The sequence below is a fragment of the Aspergillus campestris genome, assembly GCF_002847485.1.
Source record: "Aspergillus campestris IBT 28561 chromosome Unknown P168scaffold_3, whole genome shotgun sequence".
In the NCBI taxonomy this organism is placed as follows: domain Eukaryota; kingdom Fungi; phylum Ascomycota; class Eurotiomycetes; order Eurotiales; family Aspergillaceae; genus Aspergillus; species Aspergillus campestris.
Window position 1 is genome coordinate 949,341 of NW_020194338.1, and position 15,476 is coordinate 964,816.

At 54.9% G+C, this 15,476-nt stretch overlaps 5 protein-coding genes across 5 annotated transcripts; 3 read left to right on the plus strand and 2 right to left on the minus strand.

Annotated features, from left to right (window-relative positions):
* Positions 1-335: 335 nt before the first annotated feature.
* On the plus strand, positions 336-1,835 carry P168DRAFT_295565 (uncharacterized protein; the record flags this gene model as incomplete). The annotated part of the gene is made up of 1 exon (XM_024838047.1): positions 336-1,835. One exon carries the CDS (start codon positions 336-338, stop codon positions 1,833-1,835), a length of 1,500 nt encoding a protein of 499 aa, XP_024695068.1.
* Positions 1,836-3,073: 1,238 nt separating this feature from the next.
* On the plus strand, positions 3,074-5,364 carry P168DRAFT_316480 (uncharacterized protein; the record flags this gene model as incomplete). The annotated part of the gene is made up of 2 exons (XM_024840015.1): positions 3,074-3,494; positions 3,560-5,364. The coding sequence occupies 2 exons, from the start codon at positions 3,074-3,076 to the stop codon at positions 5,362-5,364; spliced, it is 2,226 nt and encodes a 741-aa protein (XP_024695069.1).
* Positions 5,365-5,926: 562 nt separating this feature from the next.
* P168DRAFT_112643 (F-box domain protein) lies at positions 5,927-9,415 on the minus strand. The gene is made up of 2 exons (XM_024832564.1): positions 8,899-9,415; positions 5,927-8,823 (listed from the first exon to the last, which is right to left on the minus strand). Exons 1-2 carry the CDS (start codon positions 9,096-9,098, stop codon positions 5,979-5,981), a joined length of 3,045 nt encoding a protein of 1,014 aa, XP_024695070.1. The 5' UTR covers positions 9,099-9,415; the 3' UTR covers positions 5,927-5,978.
* Positions 9,416-10,215: 800 nt separating this feature from the next.
* Positions 10,216-12,858, plus strand: P168DRAFT_265116 (putative C6 transcription factor). Its single transcript, XM_024834894.1, has 5 exons — positions 10,216-11,097; positions 11,166-11,603; positions 11,666-12,047; positions 12,117-12,252; positions 12,354-12,858. The coding sequence occupies exons 1-5, from the start codon at positions 10,397-10,399 to the stop codon at positions 12,806-12,808; spliced, it is 2,112 nt and encodes a 703-aa protein (XP_024695071.1). The 5' UTR covers positions 10,216-10,396; the 3' UTR covers positions 12,809-12,858.
* Positions 12,859-13,076: 218 nt separating this feature from the next.
* On the minus strand, positions 13,077-15,379 carry P168DRAFT_288417 (protein translocase subunit TIM50). Its single transcript, XM_024836780.1, has 3 exons — positions 14,883-15,379; positions 14,094-14,825; positions 13,077-14,041 (listed from the first exon to the last, which is right to left on the minus strand). Exons 1-3 carry the CDS (start codon positions 15,147-15,149, stop codon positions 13,454-13,456), a joined length of 1,587 nt encoding a protein of 528 aa, XP_024695072.1. The 5' UTR covers positions 15,150-15,379; the 3' UTR covers positions 13,077-13,453.
* Between the last annotated feature and the right edge of the window lie 97 nt (positions 15,380-15,476).

Here is a 15,476-nt window from a genome sequence, read left to right on the forward strand (position 1 = left end):
TCATTCCTATAGTGATGGATTGATAGACACGATAACTACAGCATACCCACCCCTTCCACGGAGGACGAGGAGATTCTTCAAGAACTCGCATTGAACATGCGGAGCCAGCAATAGTCCACCACTGTCGAGTAGATAGTGTGATAGCTCATATATGCCTTGGGTAACCCATGGATACCCCAAAAGCAATATGGCGAGGTCTCCAGGTTACCCACGAACTCGATATTGACATAGACACCCATGCACCAGAGAGCTTTCCAATCCATTGATTATCAGATAGCTTCAGCTATCTTACACTCTTGAACTGATATTCAACCCCCCCTCTGAGTGTGCTAAGAATGCAACCACGCCTGCGCTATGACGACGTCGCTTGGGAGAAAAGCGAAGCCGTCGCCGATGGGTGGGTTCTCCAGTTTCTTGAACCCGAGGTCCTACAACCGGTTGGCAGATTCTTGGTCAGACAACATTGTCCTGGCGATGCTGTTGAATTCAGACTTCTCGAGAAAGGCGCATACAACATCTCTTTACAGATGAAGTACAAGAATGCAACCACTGCCGTAATCCGTTTTTCACAGCCAGGTGCCACCATGTTTCCTGAAGAGAAGGCTCGCAATGAAGTCGCTATCATGCGATATATCCATGGTCAAACTTCAATTCCTGTTCCTTTTGTCCATTACTGGGGGACAAAGAAGGAGAGCCCTCTGGAGTTAAGCCCTTGTATTATTATGGACTACATTGACCATGATACAAACATGTATGATGCTCTTAACACCCCTGGGTGCCCAAAGGATGTTCGTGGAACTCTTGACCCGGACATCAATGAGGCAAAATTAGGGACTGTGTACAGAGAGGTTGCAAGTATCTTACTTCAGCTTTCTCAACCCTGTCTACCCCGGATAGGGTCACTAGATCAGGTTGATGATTTCACCTGGAAAGTGACACATCGACCTTTATCAATGCCTATGAATACCCTGATTCAGCTGGGATCCTTACCCCAATCAAAACTACCAACTACGACATTTGACACCACGTCCTCATACTTCGAAGCCCTAGCAGAGCTACATATCGCCCACCTCATCAACCAGCGTAATGATGCAATTGACTCAGCCGAAGACTGTCGACGCAAGCTGGTTGCTCGATATCTGTTCCACAAGCTCGCCAGACAACATCGTTTAACAAATCAGTTAGCGTCCTTTGATAAAGGCCCGTTCAAACTTTGGTGCGATGACTTCCGCCCAGCTAATATCCTTATGAGCGAGCTGAAAATCGTCGGAGTTGTAGATTGGGAATTCACATATGCTGCCCCAGCCGAATTCACCTTTGCACCACCTTGGTGGCTGTTGATTGAAAGGCCTGAATACTGGCCTCGGGGCCTTGACAACTGGTGTAGCGAGTATGAACGACGTCTTCAAACCTTTCTCAGCGCGATGAGATATCAAGAGGACAGGGCAATCGAACAGGGCAGGCTCAAGAGTACGCAGCGGCTCTCTGGCCCCATGCAAGACAGCTGGGAGAGTGGAGACTTCTGGATTGCGTACGCGGCGAGGAATAACTTTGCCTTTGACTTGATATACTGGTACAAGATTGATCCGCGATTTTTTGGGCCGACTTCTTCTCCCATCGACGATGTTTGGAAGCACAGGCTTGATATATTAGAGCCTGAAGAGAGAGCTGATATCGAAAGATTTGTGGCGATGAAGCTCGAGCAAATGAAGACCCGGAAATTGGCTTGGGACCCGGACGATTACACCAAGGAGGTCGCAGGCAAAGGCTCTGAGGATAACGCAGCGGACGGAGATGAGATCGGAGGAGCCGAAGCTGGAGCGGACGACAGGTGATATTGGCTCGGATAAGCCGATGGGTTTGTTGTGTCTGATGGGCGGTGTTGCATTGGGTATCACAGTTATTTACTACAATACTTATGAATTTCTTAGCAGTTATCTATATTAAGGGTAGGTTTCTAAAAACGGATTCTGTGAAGCGACTCTCGCCTACATCATACACTTGGAGTCGCATATGGGTATACTACGTATGTTGAAGGAAGTAGAAAATGGCAGGGTGAGTAGACGTTCTCTGCCTGAGGCGTCAGCCCCCTATCCTCGTTCTCATTCCTCATTTCCGACTTCACCTTCATCTTCATCCTACTCCCCTCTCCATCTTCAACCCCATTTCATTCTTATCATTGGTCCATATGTTCTTGATGCTGATTCATATTAATCATAATAACCATTCTGCCTCTAACCAGCTTGGGATAATCCCTCACAGCCTGGGGGATCATCAACCCGGAACCTAGTCTTTTCTGGAAGTTTCAATCTGAGCACAACGTCAGATTAGATGACATATTGAAAGGCTGATCGGGCGCTTAACTTGCCACCTCGTATCACTCCCAATAAATAACCAGCCTGATGACCCCCTTTGAATGGGGTAATATTCCGGCCAATTCCTGGGGCTGTGTGTTTAGGTCTCTTGGAACGCTCATGAGCCCCGCAGAACCCGAGCGGTTCCATTGAAAGATCGTCACTCAGCCTTGCACTGCCGCCCAGGAGGGAAGGAGCGACGCCCCGTGCTAGTTTACTAATGAGAAAGCTTGAACACGTCTTTGTCGGGGCAATGCACACCGTCCTATATCCTTTGATAGGCTGGAGGATACTCGAGACATTGCCCTGATGAGGTGGGTGGATATGGTATAATCGATGCCCAGCCATCTGTTTGTATTTCTATTTATACTGATTCCTGAGACCTGCGATCGGCTTGAGCAGTAGATCTTGACCCTATGGAGGTTTGACGTCTGGAATCCGAGGCTCTGATGGCCGTGACGCCAGTTGCGCAAGTCTGACGCAGCGTCCCCTATTTAGTCCCGTCATCGTACGGAATACTGTTCCTAATAAGATCTTATATTCTCCCCACCTGCGGTCGAACTGGATATACACATCTCTACCCTCTCCGATCTACGATGAACCCAACCCCTCAACGAAACTTTAATGTTGTATAGTCTTGCAACAACTTCTCTCAAACCATGTCTGTCAACGGAAAAAGTAAATTAGGGGACGATCCCCCAGCATACGAACCCACCACTATGCCGCCACAAGTCGATAAACCGCCATTGATCATTCCACCGCTGGATTTGCGCAAGGGAGCCTCCGACCCTACGACTGAAACGGTTTCTAGGGATGAGTGTGTAGCTCATCTCAAGTTCTTGGCGGTATTGGCCGACCTGCGTGAAGCGGTGGCCGGAACAGACGGCCTCTTCGGTCTGATGGACCCAGACCCCAAAGTCTTCCTGGAAGAAACCAGCGAGGCTAGTGCCCGCATCAAGGAGAAGCGATGGGCGATCTATGTCACCCGCGCTGTTGACCGTTATGCGGTGTGGTGGCGGACATGCGTGCGAGCCTCGCGGGAGCCCGTCACAACCGTCGATCTCGATACGAACGCCTATGACTACATCACCGAATGGAACAGTGAAATACTCTGGTCTGCAGAGCGGTTGCCTCCTCTAGGTGAGTGGCAGTAGTCTTACATTTCACATAGGGCCATGAACCTTTGCTAACGCTGGCACCGGCAGACGTCTTGATGGTATGGCATGCACACATGCTGAACCCGCGCGCCTTCTTGGAAGACTGCATCCGAGACGGTAAGATGGGCTTCTGGTGTACCGGCTTTCCCTGGGCAGTGATTGACACGTGCATCGATAACCGATCGCTGGAATACGAGCCGGGCCATGGCGCACGGGACTTTTTCCTCAAGCAGACTCGTTGCCCTTGGGACAATCTCGTTGACTCGGCCCCCAAGTTCCTCAACTGTCCCGCTTGCAGCAAGGAGGTCGCCGTCCCTTGGACAAACGGAGCCATCAAGCTTCCCCTCGTCGTGGCGTTCGAAGACTGCCAGGGATACGCGGACAAGAACTTCCGTTCCCAATGTCCCTCGTGCGGCATCGTCATCGATCACGAGCGGCTCAAGATCGCCAAGTTCCGAGAGGACGTACGTGCCCTCTACGACCATAACCGACCCATGCCGGGAACATTGTACAGCGTCCGGGGAATCCCCGAGGGCCGTCGGTCTACCAAGCGCGAACACGCACAGACGACCTTCCCGAATCGATTCGTCAAGGCCGCGTACGTGACGATCCTCGAAGACACACACGCCAGCCAAAGCGGAGCGCGGTGCCCGACGATGCTCAAGCTACGGGAGAACCTCGAGACGCAGCTCCGCAACAAGAACGTCCTGCGCACGGCCAACCCAGGTCTTCTCGTTTCGACCCTGATCCCCGCCGAGAGGATCGCGTTCCGGCGCATGATGTCGCGGTACTGGGACAATGTGACGCCCTTCGCGTTGGACCTAGTCGGCGCCGTCATCCGGCAGGGTACCTTCGTGCAGAAGATGGACAACATCGACTGGCTGCATTCGCCCACAGTCATGGAAACCATGACACGGCTCATCGCCCGCTACGCCGTCTTCTTCTACATCATGGCAAGCAACCCACGGCACATGGCCGTGCCAACCCTCGACATCGACCTCGCATGGCACACGCACCAGCTCGCCCCACTCCGCTATTTCGAGTTCTCTACCGCGCAGACCAAAAAAGAACGCCCGTTCCCCGTCTTAATCGACCACGACGACAAAGTCGACGAAAACGCCCTCTCCGACGGCTTCGAATGGACCAGCCGCATGTACAAGAAAATCACCAACGGCGAAATCTACAGCGAATGCACCTGCTGGTACTGCGAAGCGGTCCGCGTCTCCGACCTTCGCGACGGCATCTTCGTCTCCTCAACTACCGCACGCGCCCGCACAGCCGCCGCCCGCCTCCACGACCGCCCAGACATCTCCTCCAACCCGGACGAAAACCCACACATCTCCGCCCACAGCGCCGTCCGCCCCACCACGTCCCGCCGAATCAGCTCAGACCCGCGCCAAGCCAAATTCCTCCGCCTACGCAGCGACTACGAGAAGGCGTGTCGGCGCGCGGAAAAGCGCGACCGCAAGGAAGGCAAGGAGCCGCGGAAACGATCCGCCGATGAGGCCGCCGTCGCGGGCTACCCGCTCATGTGGGGGTATCCGGTCTTCGTGCCTTACTATGCGCCCTACACCTGCGACCCCAGCGTGCATGCTAGTTCCTACGCGTGCAACCCCAGCTGTATGAGCCTCGACTCGGGGGCGCATGGCAACTGCGCCGCGGGGACGTGTGGAGGCGGTGTCGCGGCTGGATCATGCGGTGGGACGTCGGGCGGTGCATGCTCTGGAGGGTGTGCGAGTGGGAGCTGCGGGGGATCATCCGGCGGTGGAGGAGGTTGTGGAGGAGGAGGAGGAGGCTGTGGGGGAGGAGGAGGCGGTTGTGGTGGTGGCGGTGGTGGTGGTGGTGGTTGTTGAGGAAGCCGTAGCAGCGTCTCTTTTCTTCCCTTTTTTCCTTTTAGCTTTTTGCTTTTTTTTTTACTACCTCTTTTCTCTGCGATGTACGAGTACGACTAGTTTGATACGCTCTGATTCCCCCTTGATTACGACAACCACGTGCTTTCTATACTGAGATTGATTTTTGAATTGAGCTTGATTTTGAACTTGAACTTGATGGGTTATAATATGTATGAAAATAGTTATTTATTTATCTATTTTCCAGAAACAAAATATGTAGAGAAATGCCCAGTCACACCCGTAGTCAGTAGCGAGCGTGGGGGGAAATGAGGAAGTATTGACCAGAATTGACATGAATACCTACTATCCAACATGCAGCATCGAATGGGAGGGTGGAATGAAATATTCTCTCCATCAGATGCTGTACAAAAAAGGGGGGAAAGAAGAAGAAAAAAAAGCCATGTACTGTAAGATCAATTGGGTATATGTAACAAACGTAGCCCCTAAGAGAAGAAAAGAAAAGAAGAAATAAAGAAGAAATAAAACGAAAGAAAGAAAAGTCAAGGGAAGAAGAGCGACGATGAATAAAGATGTGGTATCAGGTCCAGCCAGGTATCGAAAGATAGGACATCGCATCACATGACTACACACTTGCTTCGTTTCTTGCTACGCTCGCTGATAGTCTGCTCGTTCCAGTCCTCGATGCGCCGTCTCCAGATGTCGTGCGATGCTAAGGAGCTTCGGGAGAAAGTAGGCTCCGTGGAGACGCGCCGGCTGAGGGGCTGGATGGCCGGCCCCATGGGGGATGACAGTTGCGTGATATCGTGAGACTGGGAGCGCCGGTCTGCCGGACGTTGGAACCCGCTGCGGTATTGCGGGTACCAGCGCTGGGGCTGGACGTATTGCGGGTTTTGGACCTGGAGGTTGGGCGAGGAGCGGAAGTAGGGGTAGTTGGTTAGGTCGTTGGCGGGGGGTTGTCGGCCTGGAGCGGACCCGCGGCGGATTCCGTCTTCGGGGGATTGGCGGATGGGGTTGAAGCGCTGGGAGGCGCGTCGCGCGGCGGATATCCAACTGGGTGCTGCAGTTGACCATAGACCTGGGGAGTTGTCTGGCTGGGGGGCTGGAGCTGGAGCTGGAGATGAGGCGTGGTTCGCCTGTGGTGTAGCTAGAAAAACGGTAGGGATGTGCTCGGGGAGGGGGGGAACCGCTGGTTCCTCATGTATTTGCACATGCTGGGTAGTGGAACTCGCCCTCCTTCGGATGGAACTGGGAGGTCTTCGGTTTGGGACGTCGGTGTCGGAGTCTACCGTGTTCCTTCTCCTGCGAGAGGCCAAGCTGGAAACGCTGATGGTATTGAGTCGGTGCAGTGAGCCCCGCGACGAACGCTCGGATACATCTTCTAATCGCGTGGTGTGGGATCGGCGAAACAGACCCGGCGCCTGGCTGACCCTCCTGAGAGGCTCTGTCCTTGAGGGCTGCAGGGTTCGCCGTAGATAGTCGGGAAGTGGCCCATCCGGCTCGCGGGAGTAGGGGGGCGGGGGAGGCACCCAGTTGTCCGCATCACTTTCATGAGGGACCTGAAATAGCGGATGGACTGGCGTGTGGTCGTGCACGCGGCGGGCCTCTTGACGCTGCTGGGGGTTATAGCGCCCACGACTGGCGGCTGCAGCAGTAGCCGCTCGGCGGAGGGTGTCCCCCGACCTCGGTTGGGTGTTATTATAGGGGCTGTCAGGGAAGGAGGACATATCTCCCTCGCCCGACCCAATGGGCATGGTAGAAAAAAGGGAAAGGTCCCGAGAAACCAGGTCGGGGGACAGCTGGGGTGTAGATAAGGAAGCCGGGTACGATTCTCGTGCAGGGGCATTGGCCCGCTGGGGTGGGCCGCCGCGGCGTAGATGCGTCCTCCGTCTTTCTAGCTCAACCTCGGTATCCAGGCTGGGGTTAGGTTCCCCGAGCATCTTCGGTTCAGCGTCGCCAACTTCGATGTTGATTTCGACGGTTGGTCCATTCTGTGGGGATCGGTCGAAATCCAATAGCAGCACCCGGCCACCATCGACTGGAACATCTTCCTCGCCCAGCGTTGGAGGCCGGATGCCACCCGGGGCCACGGCTACCAATCGACGATGATCTGGAGGCTTCGTGGTCCGTCGGACCCAGCTGGCAGCAGTAATGCCCGGCATGTCGCTCATTTGGTGGCCATCGATCAGCCATTTGGGACGGGTAATCGACTCCCGCAAGCGTGGCAGGTTATTTGGGGCGGTTAACGACGGCTCCTCGAGGGCACGGTTGTGACCGTTTCTCTGGGCCGCGTGTATAGCCCCCGCGGAGGTGGCTGAGGGGGCTATGTCCAAACGAGCCGGCACGCCAAACACCCACAGCCCCGAATCCTCAAATCCCAACGCGATGAGCTCTCCCTGACCATCAACGGTTGGCAGCAGGGACGGTTGGCATTCCTGGGCACCCCCTGACGATAAGGGGCTTCCGAAATACGCCGTCCCCGAATTGACATCGCTGGCTCCGATAGCTCGGAAGGCCCCCACCTCACGGTCAAAGCCGAGCAGCCAGCTGCTCTCCCCCTCAGCATGCTGTGGCAGTAACGACGCATGGCTAAACCCCCTGGTGATGTCCGGGAAGAGGACCTGGCTGGTCCACATTCGGATCTGAGCGTCTCGCGGGGAAGCCTCGACGTCGGCATCGGTATAGAAGGGCACGGTGATGGTGACCAGGCCGTGAGTTCTTGAACCGACAGACGAACCGAGTAGCATGAATCCATCGGACGAGAATGAGATCGAGTCCACCCCCTCACAGCGGACCGCCCTTCGTTCGGTCACGAGGGTCTCTTGGCCGATCGCATAGACCTCGATCCGATCGTCATACGCCACGGCCAACACACCCCCGGTGGGCGAGAGAGTCAAGGTCCGGGGAGCGTCGTTCAACTCGAGGTTCTGGACGAGTTTTGCGTCACCCGTCGAGAGGTCGTAGATATTGACCTGGTGCGTCGACGAGACGACCGCCAGGATAGAGCCATCATCCAAGATCGTGGCATTCAACGGGCGTCTCCACGTCTTGAGTTCGTGCCTCACGACGGCACGATCTGGAGTCACGTCGAGGACTACGATCCGGGACGAGCTGATGCAGAGGATCAACTGCGCATTCGGTGAGAACGCGAATCGAAACGCCTCGCCCTGCGGAAACGCCGTCGAGGAGCTCAAGGAGGTGGAGATCAATTTGATGAGGGTCCTTCGGGGACGAAAATATACCGCGAAGCCGTTCCGTCGGATTTCGGTAGCAAAGCGGTGCTTCAGAGTGGCCAGGTCGCTAGGGTGTTCGGAGTTCGAAAACGCTCTCTGGGTGAGGGCGAAGGAGGGGCACCGCGAGAGATGGTGATCGTAGAGGATATACGAGTCCGAAATGCGCCTCCATTTCCGATTCAGCAGGGCCAGCGATGCAAACGTGCTCGGTTCGGCGACGTAGAGAATGCTATGCCATCTGTTAAACGTTCTATTCGCGCCAACTGGGGGCTGATTGCTAGTCCTGGAGGGCTAGATCACTTACAGCTCAATGACCGTCCGGGGCAAGCGGTTGAAGAGTGCGGCGATCTGCCCTCCCGTCCGTTCCCGGGTCTTTTCCAGCGACATGCGCCGGTGAGGTTGCGATGGTAGTTGGAAGGGAAGGACGTGGACCAGCTGCTCATGACCGTTCAATTGTTCGGCGCCAGGCAGACTCACATCCTTTTCCATGATCAGTCGCCACATGTATGTTCACATCCGTGGAACCGAGGGCATCTCGAGGTTTCAATTGGACAGGGGGGGCATTCTTTCACGATTATGTTGACGGAGAGGATGATAGTAGAACCAGATCAACCTGGATGATTGCTCTCTTTTTTTCCTTTCCTTTCCTTTTCTTTTCTTTTTTTTTCTCTATGACCCCTGGCCCTCTTTTTTTTTCTTTACCTCTTTCCTCTTTCTTCTTTAGTTAATCGGTGTTGTCCGGGTTCTTATTCTCTAGTAACGGATGTCCGTATCCCGGGGATTAAACGTGGATAAAAATGTAAGCTCTAGTGAAAGGATTGACCGGGGACCACCAATTAATAGATAGTAGTTTAGCGATAGCGGTGGCTGTGTTGTGCTGGTCCGATGCGCCGTAACTCTGGCGTCTCGGAGGTTGTCTGAAATGGGAATTCGGCGTTTCAGACGAACGATGGAGTCGGGGGGGAACCTCCAAGGACTCAGTCACATCCTTCCAGGGAGCCCTGAAACACCAGAAGATCAGAGACAGAAGAGGAAGCAGAAAAGAATGTGGAGAGAAGAAGCAGCAGCAGAACGCGGGACCAGAAATGACGCCAAGAAGGAGACTACCGTTTAGGTGCTTCTGGCACTGACGCTGTCCGATCACAAGCACGGCAGGATATTAATAGTAACCCCGTCCACTTTCTGGAGAGTTTAGACTACTCGTGTGTCCCTCCATTGGTGTTTGGATCCTTCGTATTCTCCCACATGGTCTCATTCATGGATTCTAGCGTCTGGTGTGTTCTCCTGCTGCATTTGGTCCTCTTTGGGTTGCGATCAGGTGAATCCTATTGCTGCCTGATTGGTTGTGCCTGATGGCTGAGTCATCTTCCCCACACTGACACTAGTCCCGATCGGGACGACCGAATGACGCGGGTTGTGCACAACTATGATCAGCTGACTCATCAAAACTTTTATGCGGCGCGTGAATAATCTTTCGAATCTGCTCCACTCCATCGCTGACCTCCGATGCATTTCTCGATGGAAATTTCTATCCCCTCGGCAGTGTGTCCACAACCAAAGGGGGGTATCTGGGTTCTTGATTACTATGCGAGTGTCCTATCGTCGGCGCGACTGACATCACCCGGTTCAATGTTTCTTGCGACCTCCCGGTGGTAATCCATGACTCTACCAGTCTCTTTCTCTTACCCCTCACAACCGTGCCCCAAAAGTCAGCTCCGATTAGCGCGCAACTCGCGCGGTGCTCGATTGGAGCTTTTCCGCCTTCCTCCGAACCCTGATGAATACGCCTCGGAACCTATACCATGCCTCCCTCCACGATCTCGAATAACCCCTCCCAGAAGCTCTCCTCCCCGGGGTTCAATGCTGGCGCACGTCCCTACCGGTCCCACAAGGTCCGCGCCTGCGACCTGTGCAGAAAACGCAAGTCGCGCTGTACGGTGGACATCCCCGGACAGTCGTGTTTGCTCTGTCGCGTCCAGGGCGCCGATTGTCACTACCAGGAGGAGGGCAGTCAGGAGCCCGTCGCCTCGAACGGATGCGAAATGAGAAGCTGGTCAGCGGACCACGCGCGGGGAGCCTCGGTACCAGGCCAGAAACGCAAACGCTCCTCGGATATGAGTCCCCCTCCCAACCCCGGTCGCCCCCGGGCTGATACCTCCCCGAGCGGGCCCCGCGAGGATCCCGCGCGCGGGTTCCGGGCCAATGGATCTCGACGGCGGAGTCTCGAGGACCCGCATAATGAGTCGATGCACATCGTCGGGCCCGTCGTGGCCGATGATGCGCAGGTGATTGAGAAGCTCATGCCCACGGAAGGGTCGAGCAAGTCGGTCGAGCCCAAAGGCCATCCATACAACGTTTACTCCAGCGATCCGAGGAAGCCGATCCTCTATCAGACGGTGTCGCGACGGCGACAAGGCGTGCGCGTGGGCATCCCTCCCGGGGAAAACCAAAAGGAGATTCTGGAACAGATACTGGGGCCATTCCGGCATGATCTAGTGAGGCTGTAAGCTCTCCATTGGCGTCCAAACCCAGACAACTGGACACACAATCTTACTGACTCGCGGGAAACAGGTTCCTGGACCGGTTCAATGTCGCGTTTCCGATCTTTGACGGCGATAGTTTCTGGGAGGCGTACATCTCGGAGTCGCCCGGTGAACCCCCTGCATCCCTCTTGTGTCAGGTGTACTCCATGTCCCTTGTGTACTGGAAACACACGCCGAAATTGGCGTGTCACCCCAAACCGGACGTCCGGTACGCCGTCAACATGACCGTGGCTGCGCTGCATGAGGAATTCTCCGCGCCGGGTCTGTCGACCATCAGCGCAGCGCTCGTCGATCTGACGGGACGGCCAATCTTCTCCATGACCGGCAACGCCATCAGCTGTGGTCGGATGATCTCCCTTGCGCACTGTCTGGGCTTGAACCGCGACCCAATTAACTGGCGACTGTCCCGGCAAGAGAAGAACAATCGGATCCGTTTGTGGTGGGGCGTGGTAATCCACGATCGTTGGTAAGCCATTTTCCAAGCCATTTTCCGTTATCTTACCAGATCCCAACTGACACACCCTCCAGGGGAAGTTTCGGCCACGGCGTACCACCCCAGATCGCAAAGAACCAGTACGACGTTCCCTTACCAACAGTCGATTCCCTCGTCCCACCTTCGTCCCGTACGACAGAGCGCGTGCGCGCAGCGCATTGCCACATCGCGCTATGCCACTTGACAGAGATCCTGGGCGAATTAATGCCGCTAGTCTACGGACTCCAGCAACGACTACCGCGCGAGACGTCCAAGAAAGTCCGACAAATCCGCACGGACCTAGACTCCTGGGAGGATTCATTGCCCGACTGGCTACGATCTCCCACCAACGATTCGGAGGATCGCATTTCGGGGAGCTGCAGCCTCCTGCTGGGTTTCCTGGCTGTCAAGATGCTTGTTGCTAGAGTAGAACTCACGGTACGATCTTGTCCCCACTCCCACCTCATCTAGTTGCGACGTCCGTTCTCTAACACAGATTAAATGCAGGAGGTAAACAGCGGCGAGACAGATAACCCCGAAGCCCGACGCTACTTCCAGACCGAGTGCCGGCGATCCGCTGAGGAAATCGTCCACTTCATCTCGTCTCTACGAAAAGAGAATTTCGCCGAGTTCTGGCTTCCCTGTATGTGCCTTTCCATTCCCTCCATCCATCCATCCATCCACAGCCAAAAACATCCAATAAAAACATTGCACAAGAAAAGAAAGAAAACTAACACCCAAAAGACAGCGCCTTCCACCTAACCTCAACAGCCACCCTCCTCGTCCGCTGCGCCCTCGAAACAACAGACACCGAAATCGCCCGCTCCTGCCTCTCCAACGTCGACATCTTCCGCACCATCCTGCGCCGCGTCCGCGACGAAGAAGACTGGGACGTAGCCGACATGTGTCTCGACCACTGCGAGCGGCTGCTCAACCGCTTCCCGTCGTCCAGCGCCAGCCTCTCAGACCCCAACTACAGCGGCGGCGGCGTCAGCTTGGGCGGCCACGCTGATGGTGGCACTGCGGGCCGGCTGGTCAACCCGGCGGCGATTTCGCTGCCCGAGACGCAGACGAATAATGATATCGTGGATGATATGATGTCGATTTCGGGTACGTTTGGGACTATGGATGGGTTTCCGTTTGATATGACGGGGATTTGGGATGTTTCGGTTTTTCAAGATGTTAATCTGCCGACGTGATCTCTCTCTCTTTCTTATTTTTTTTTTTTGTTTCTTGGTTGTTTTTTTTTTTTTTTTTTTTTTTCGGGATAGGAGTATTGTGTGGCGGGGAGTGTGGAAACTATGTGTACATTTATTACGGTCGATATTATATACCCTGGCCTACTAGACGACAACAGCCTTGACATGATGCAAAGATCAGATAACTTACTATCTACTAATAATATTACCATCTCACGTGCCTTCCACCATACACAATGAGCTACTGTATTTGTGATGTTTTTATATGTTCTTGTTTCTCCTGAGATCTATCCTCTAACCAACATTCGCCATTCGCATCCCATTCCCATTCGCATACAAACGGTACCTAATAATTCAGGGATCAACTTTTCCATCAAATAGATACCCAGCAAATCCGCCTCCCAGCAATTAAAAACAGAATCCAATTTATACAGACCATTAAAAAACATCCAAATGCTATTTTACAATCGCCCTTGACAATGATGCTCAGGAGTCAAACAAGAACCCTCTAATATGAACCCGCCCCGGACAATGAAACGAGAAAAGAAATCAAACACCGCAGGCACACATTATAGAAAGACAGATAAGGGAGGAGGGGAGAAAGGGGAAGAAGAAGTAACAGTCAAGCACACTTCAACAGTTGAATTACTCCTTCTTGCCAGCGCCGAACATGCTGGTGAAAGAGCCCTTCATCTGGTCCATCTGCTCCTGGCGGGCCTTCTCCTCCTCGGCAGCCATCTCGGCCAGCCACTTCTCGCCGTTCGCGCGGATCTCGCTCTCGATCATCTGGTAGTTCTTCTGGCCCCGCTCGCGGATCTGGTCCCAGAGCATCTTGCCTTGCTCGAGGCCCTCGGAGGGGGACTGCTCGCCGTCCATGGTGCGGCCGGACTTCAGCCCCAGAGCGGACGCCAGGGTGCCCATCCCGCTGCGGGGGCGCTTCTTCTGCTCCTCGGCCAGTTGCGCCTCGAATCGCTCGCGCATGGCCTTCTCGCGCTTGCTGAACTCCAGGGGGATGAACGTGCCGTCGAAGGACTTGATCACGGGTCGCACGTCGTCCACACCCATACCGGCCAAGTACTCGAGGAAGGGGATCAGTGCGACCAGAGTCTTATCCTTCGAGTCGCCGTTCCACTTGTCGAGGATGATGGAGTTCTCGGGCTGCAGGTGGACGTGCTCCTCCTTGGTATCGATCACGATAACCTTGGACAGGTCACGGTTGAGGTACGAAAGATCCTAACCAGCGGAATCAGCATATATCTAGAGAAGCTAGCTCTCCGCAACTTACCTTGACATATTCACCGTCCTTGTACTTGGTCGCTTCACGGAACAAGGGCCAACGGATGATACGGTAGGGGTCGAGCTTGCGGAGAACCTGGTCCGCCATCATGCTGGGCACACTGGTGAAGAGGACGAGCTCATAGTACTGGTTGAGGTAGCGCAGGAAGTAGTCGACTCCCGGACGCTTGGCCACCCGCCATCCGTGTTCACGGCTCCACTCGCTGTGCACGAGGAGATCTTCCAAACTCAACACCAGGGTGTACGGCTGGCGGTAGTTGGGGTCCTCATCGGGGAGCAGCTTCGGGAAGGCAGGGTCTTTGTAGTAGCTCGTGAGGTCAAGGAAACGGGCGCGGACGCGGTTGTACCAGAGCCCCAGACCCCAGCCGGAGGGCTGCTCCGGATGGAGCCGCTCCTCCTCTTCCGTATCCCAGTTCCGTCCCAGGTAGGACACACCGCCAGCACCCGCCATCAAGAACAGCACATACATCAGTTTGGCCATGCGGGCCCTGCGGCGGTCCATCGAGGAGACGTAACCGTCCTTGGGGATATCGCCGCCCGAGCCATCATCGGTATACTCCTCCGCTCGCGAGGGGTCCTCCGTGAGATTCAAATGGGTGGGTCCGCGGCTCTTCTGACGGCCTTCCAACTCTGCGGCCAGCGTGGAGGGAATCCCCTGGGTGAGATCCGGGAGCGGTTTCTGCGACGCATCCGTTTCGGGGGCGGCGGAGGTGGGTTCGGTCTAGATGGGCTCAATGAGAACAGGTTTATAGTATCCCGACGATCCAATTCTACTCACCGGTTCCGAAGTCTGGTTTGCGGTATTCTTCTGGGCATCGGCGGGCGTCTCAAACTCCGGTTGCTCTGCTGAATACTGTTTCTGCTCCGAAGACGGGGCCGGGTGGTCGGCTTTGGACGGAGTGACGGAATCGGGGAGCTTATACGGAGCCTTAGGCTTGCCCACTTTGGCGTACCATCGCGACTGGGCGACAGAGGAGGCTGATAGGCGGACGGTAGAAGGGAGGACGTTGGCCCTTGCCAGAGGGAGGACGGCGCGACTAAGCATAATGGAAGGGAGGAAAGGATGTCTTTATTATAGAGTTAAGCGGACAGAAGCAAGCCACACATGCCCCGGAAGGAGAGCTCGATCTTCTTCTGTTCAAGGGAAGTGTGATAAAAGCGTATCCGATATGACCAGAAGACAAATAACAAGGTCAAACCAAAGCACCTCAAATCAAGAGTGCTTGTGGGGAGAGAAGTGGGGGGAGATGACAGCAAGATAGAGCTCCAGACGAGGTCTCAAGAGTGATGAAATTCCATCCACTTCTCTCTCTCGAGGTTGTTCGGAAAAGTTGCGCTCCCGATTTTTCCGGCACCACACAGAAACCACGTG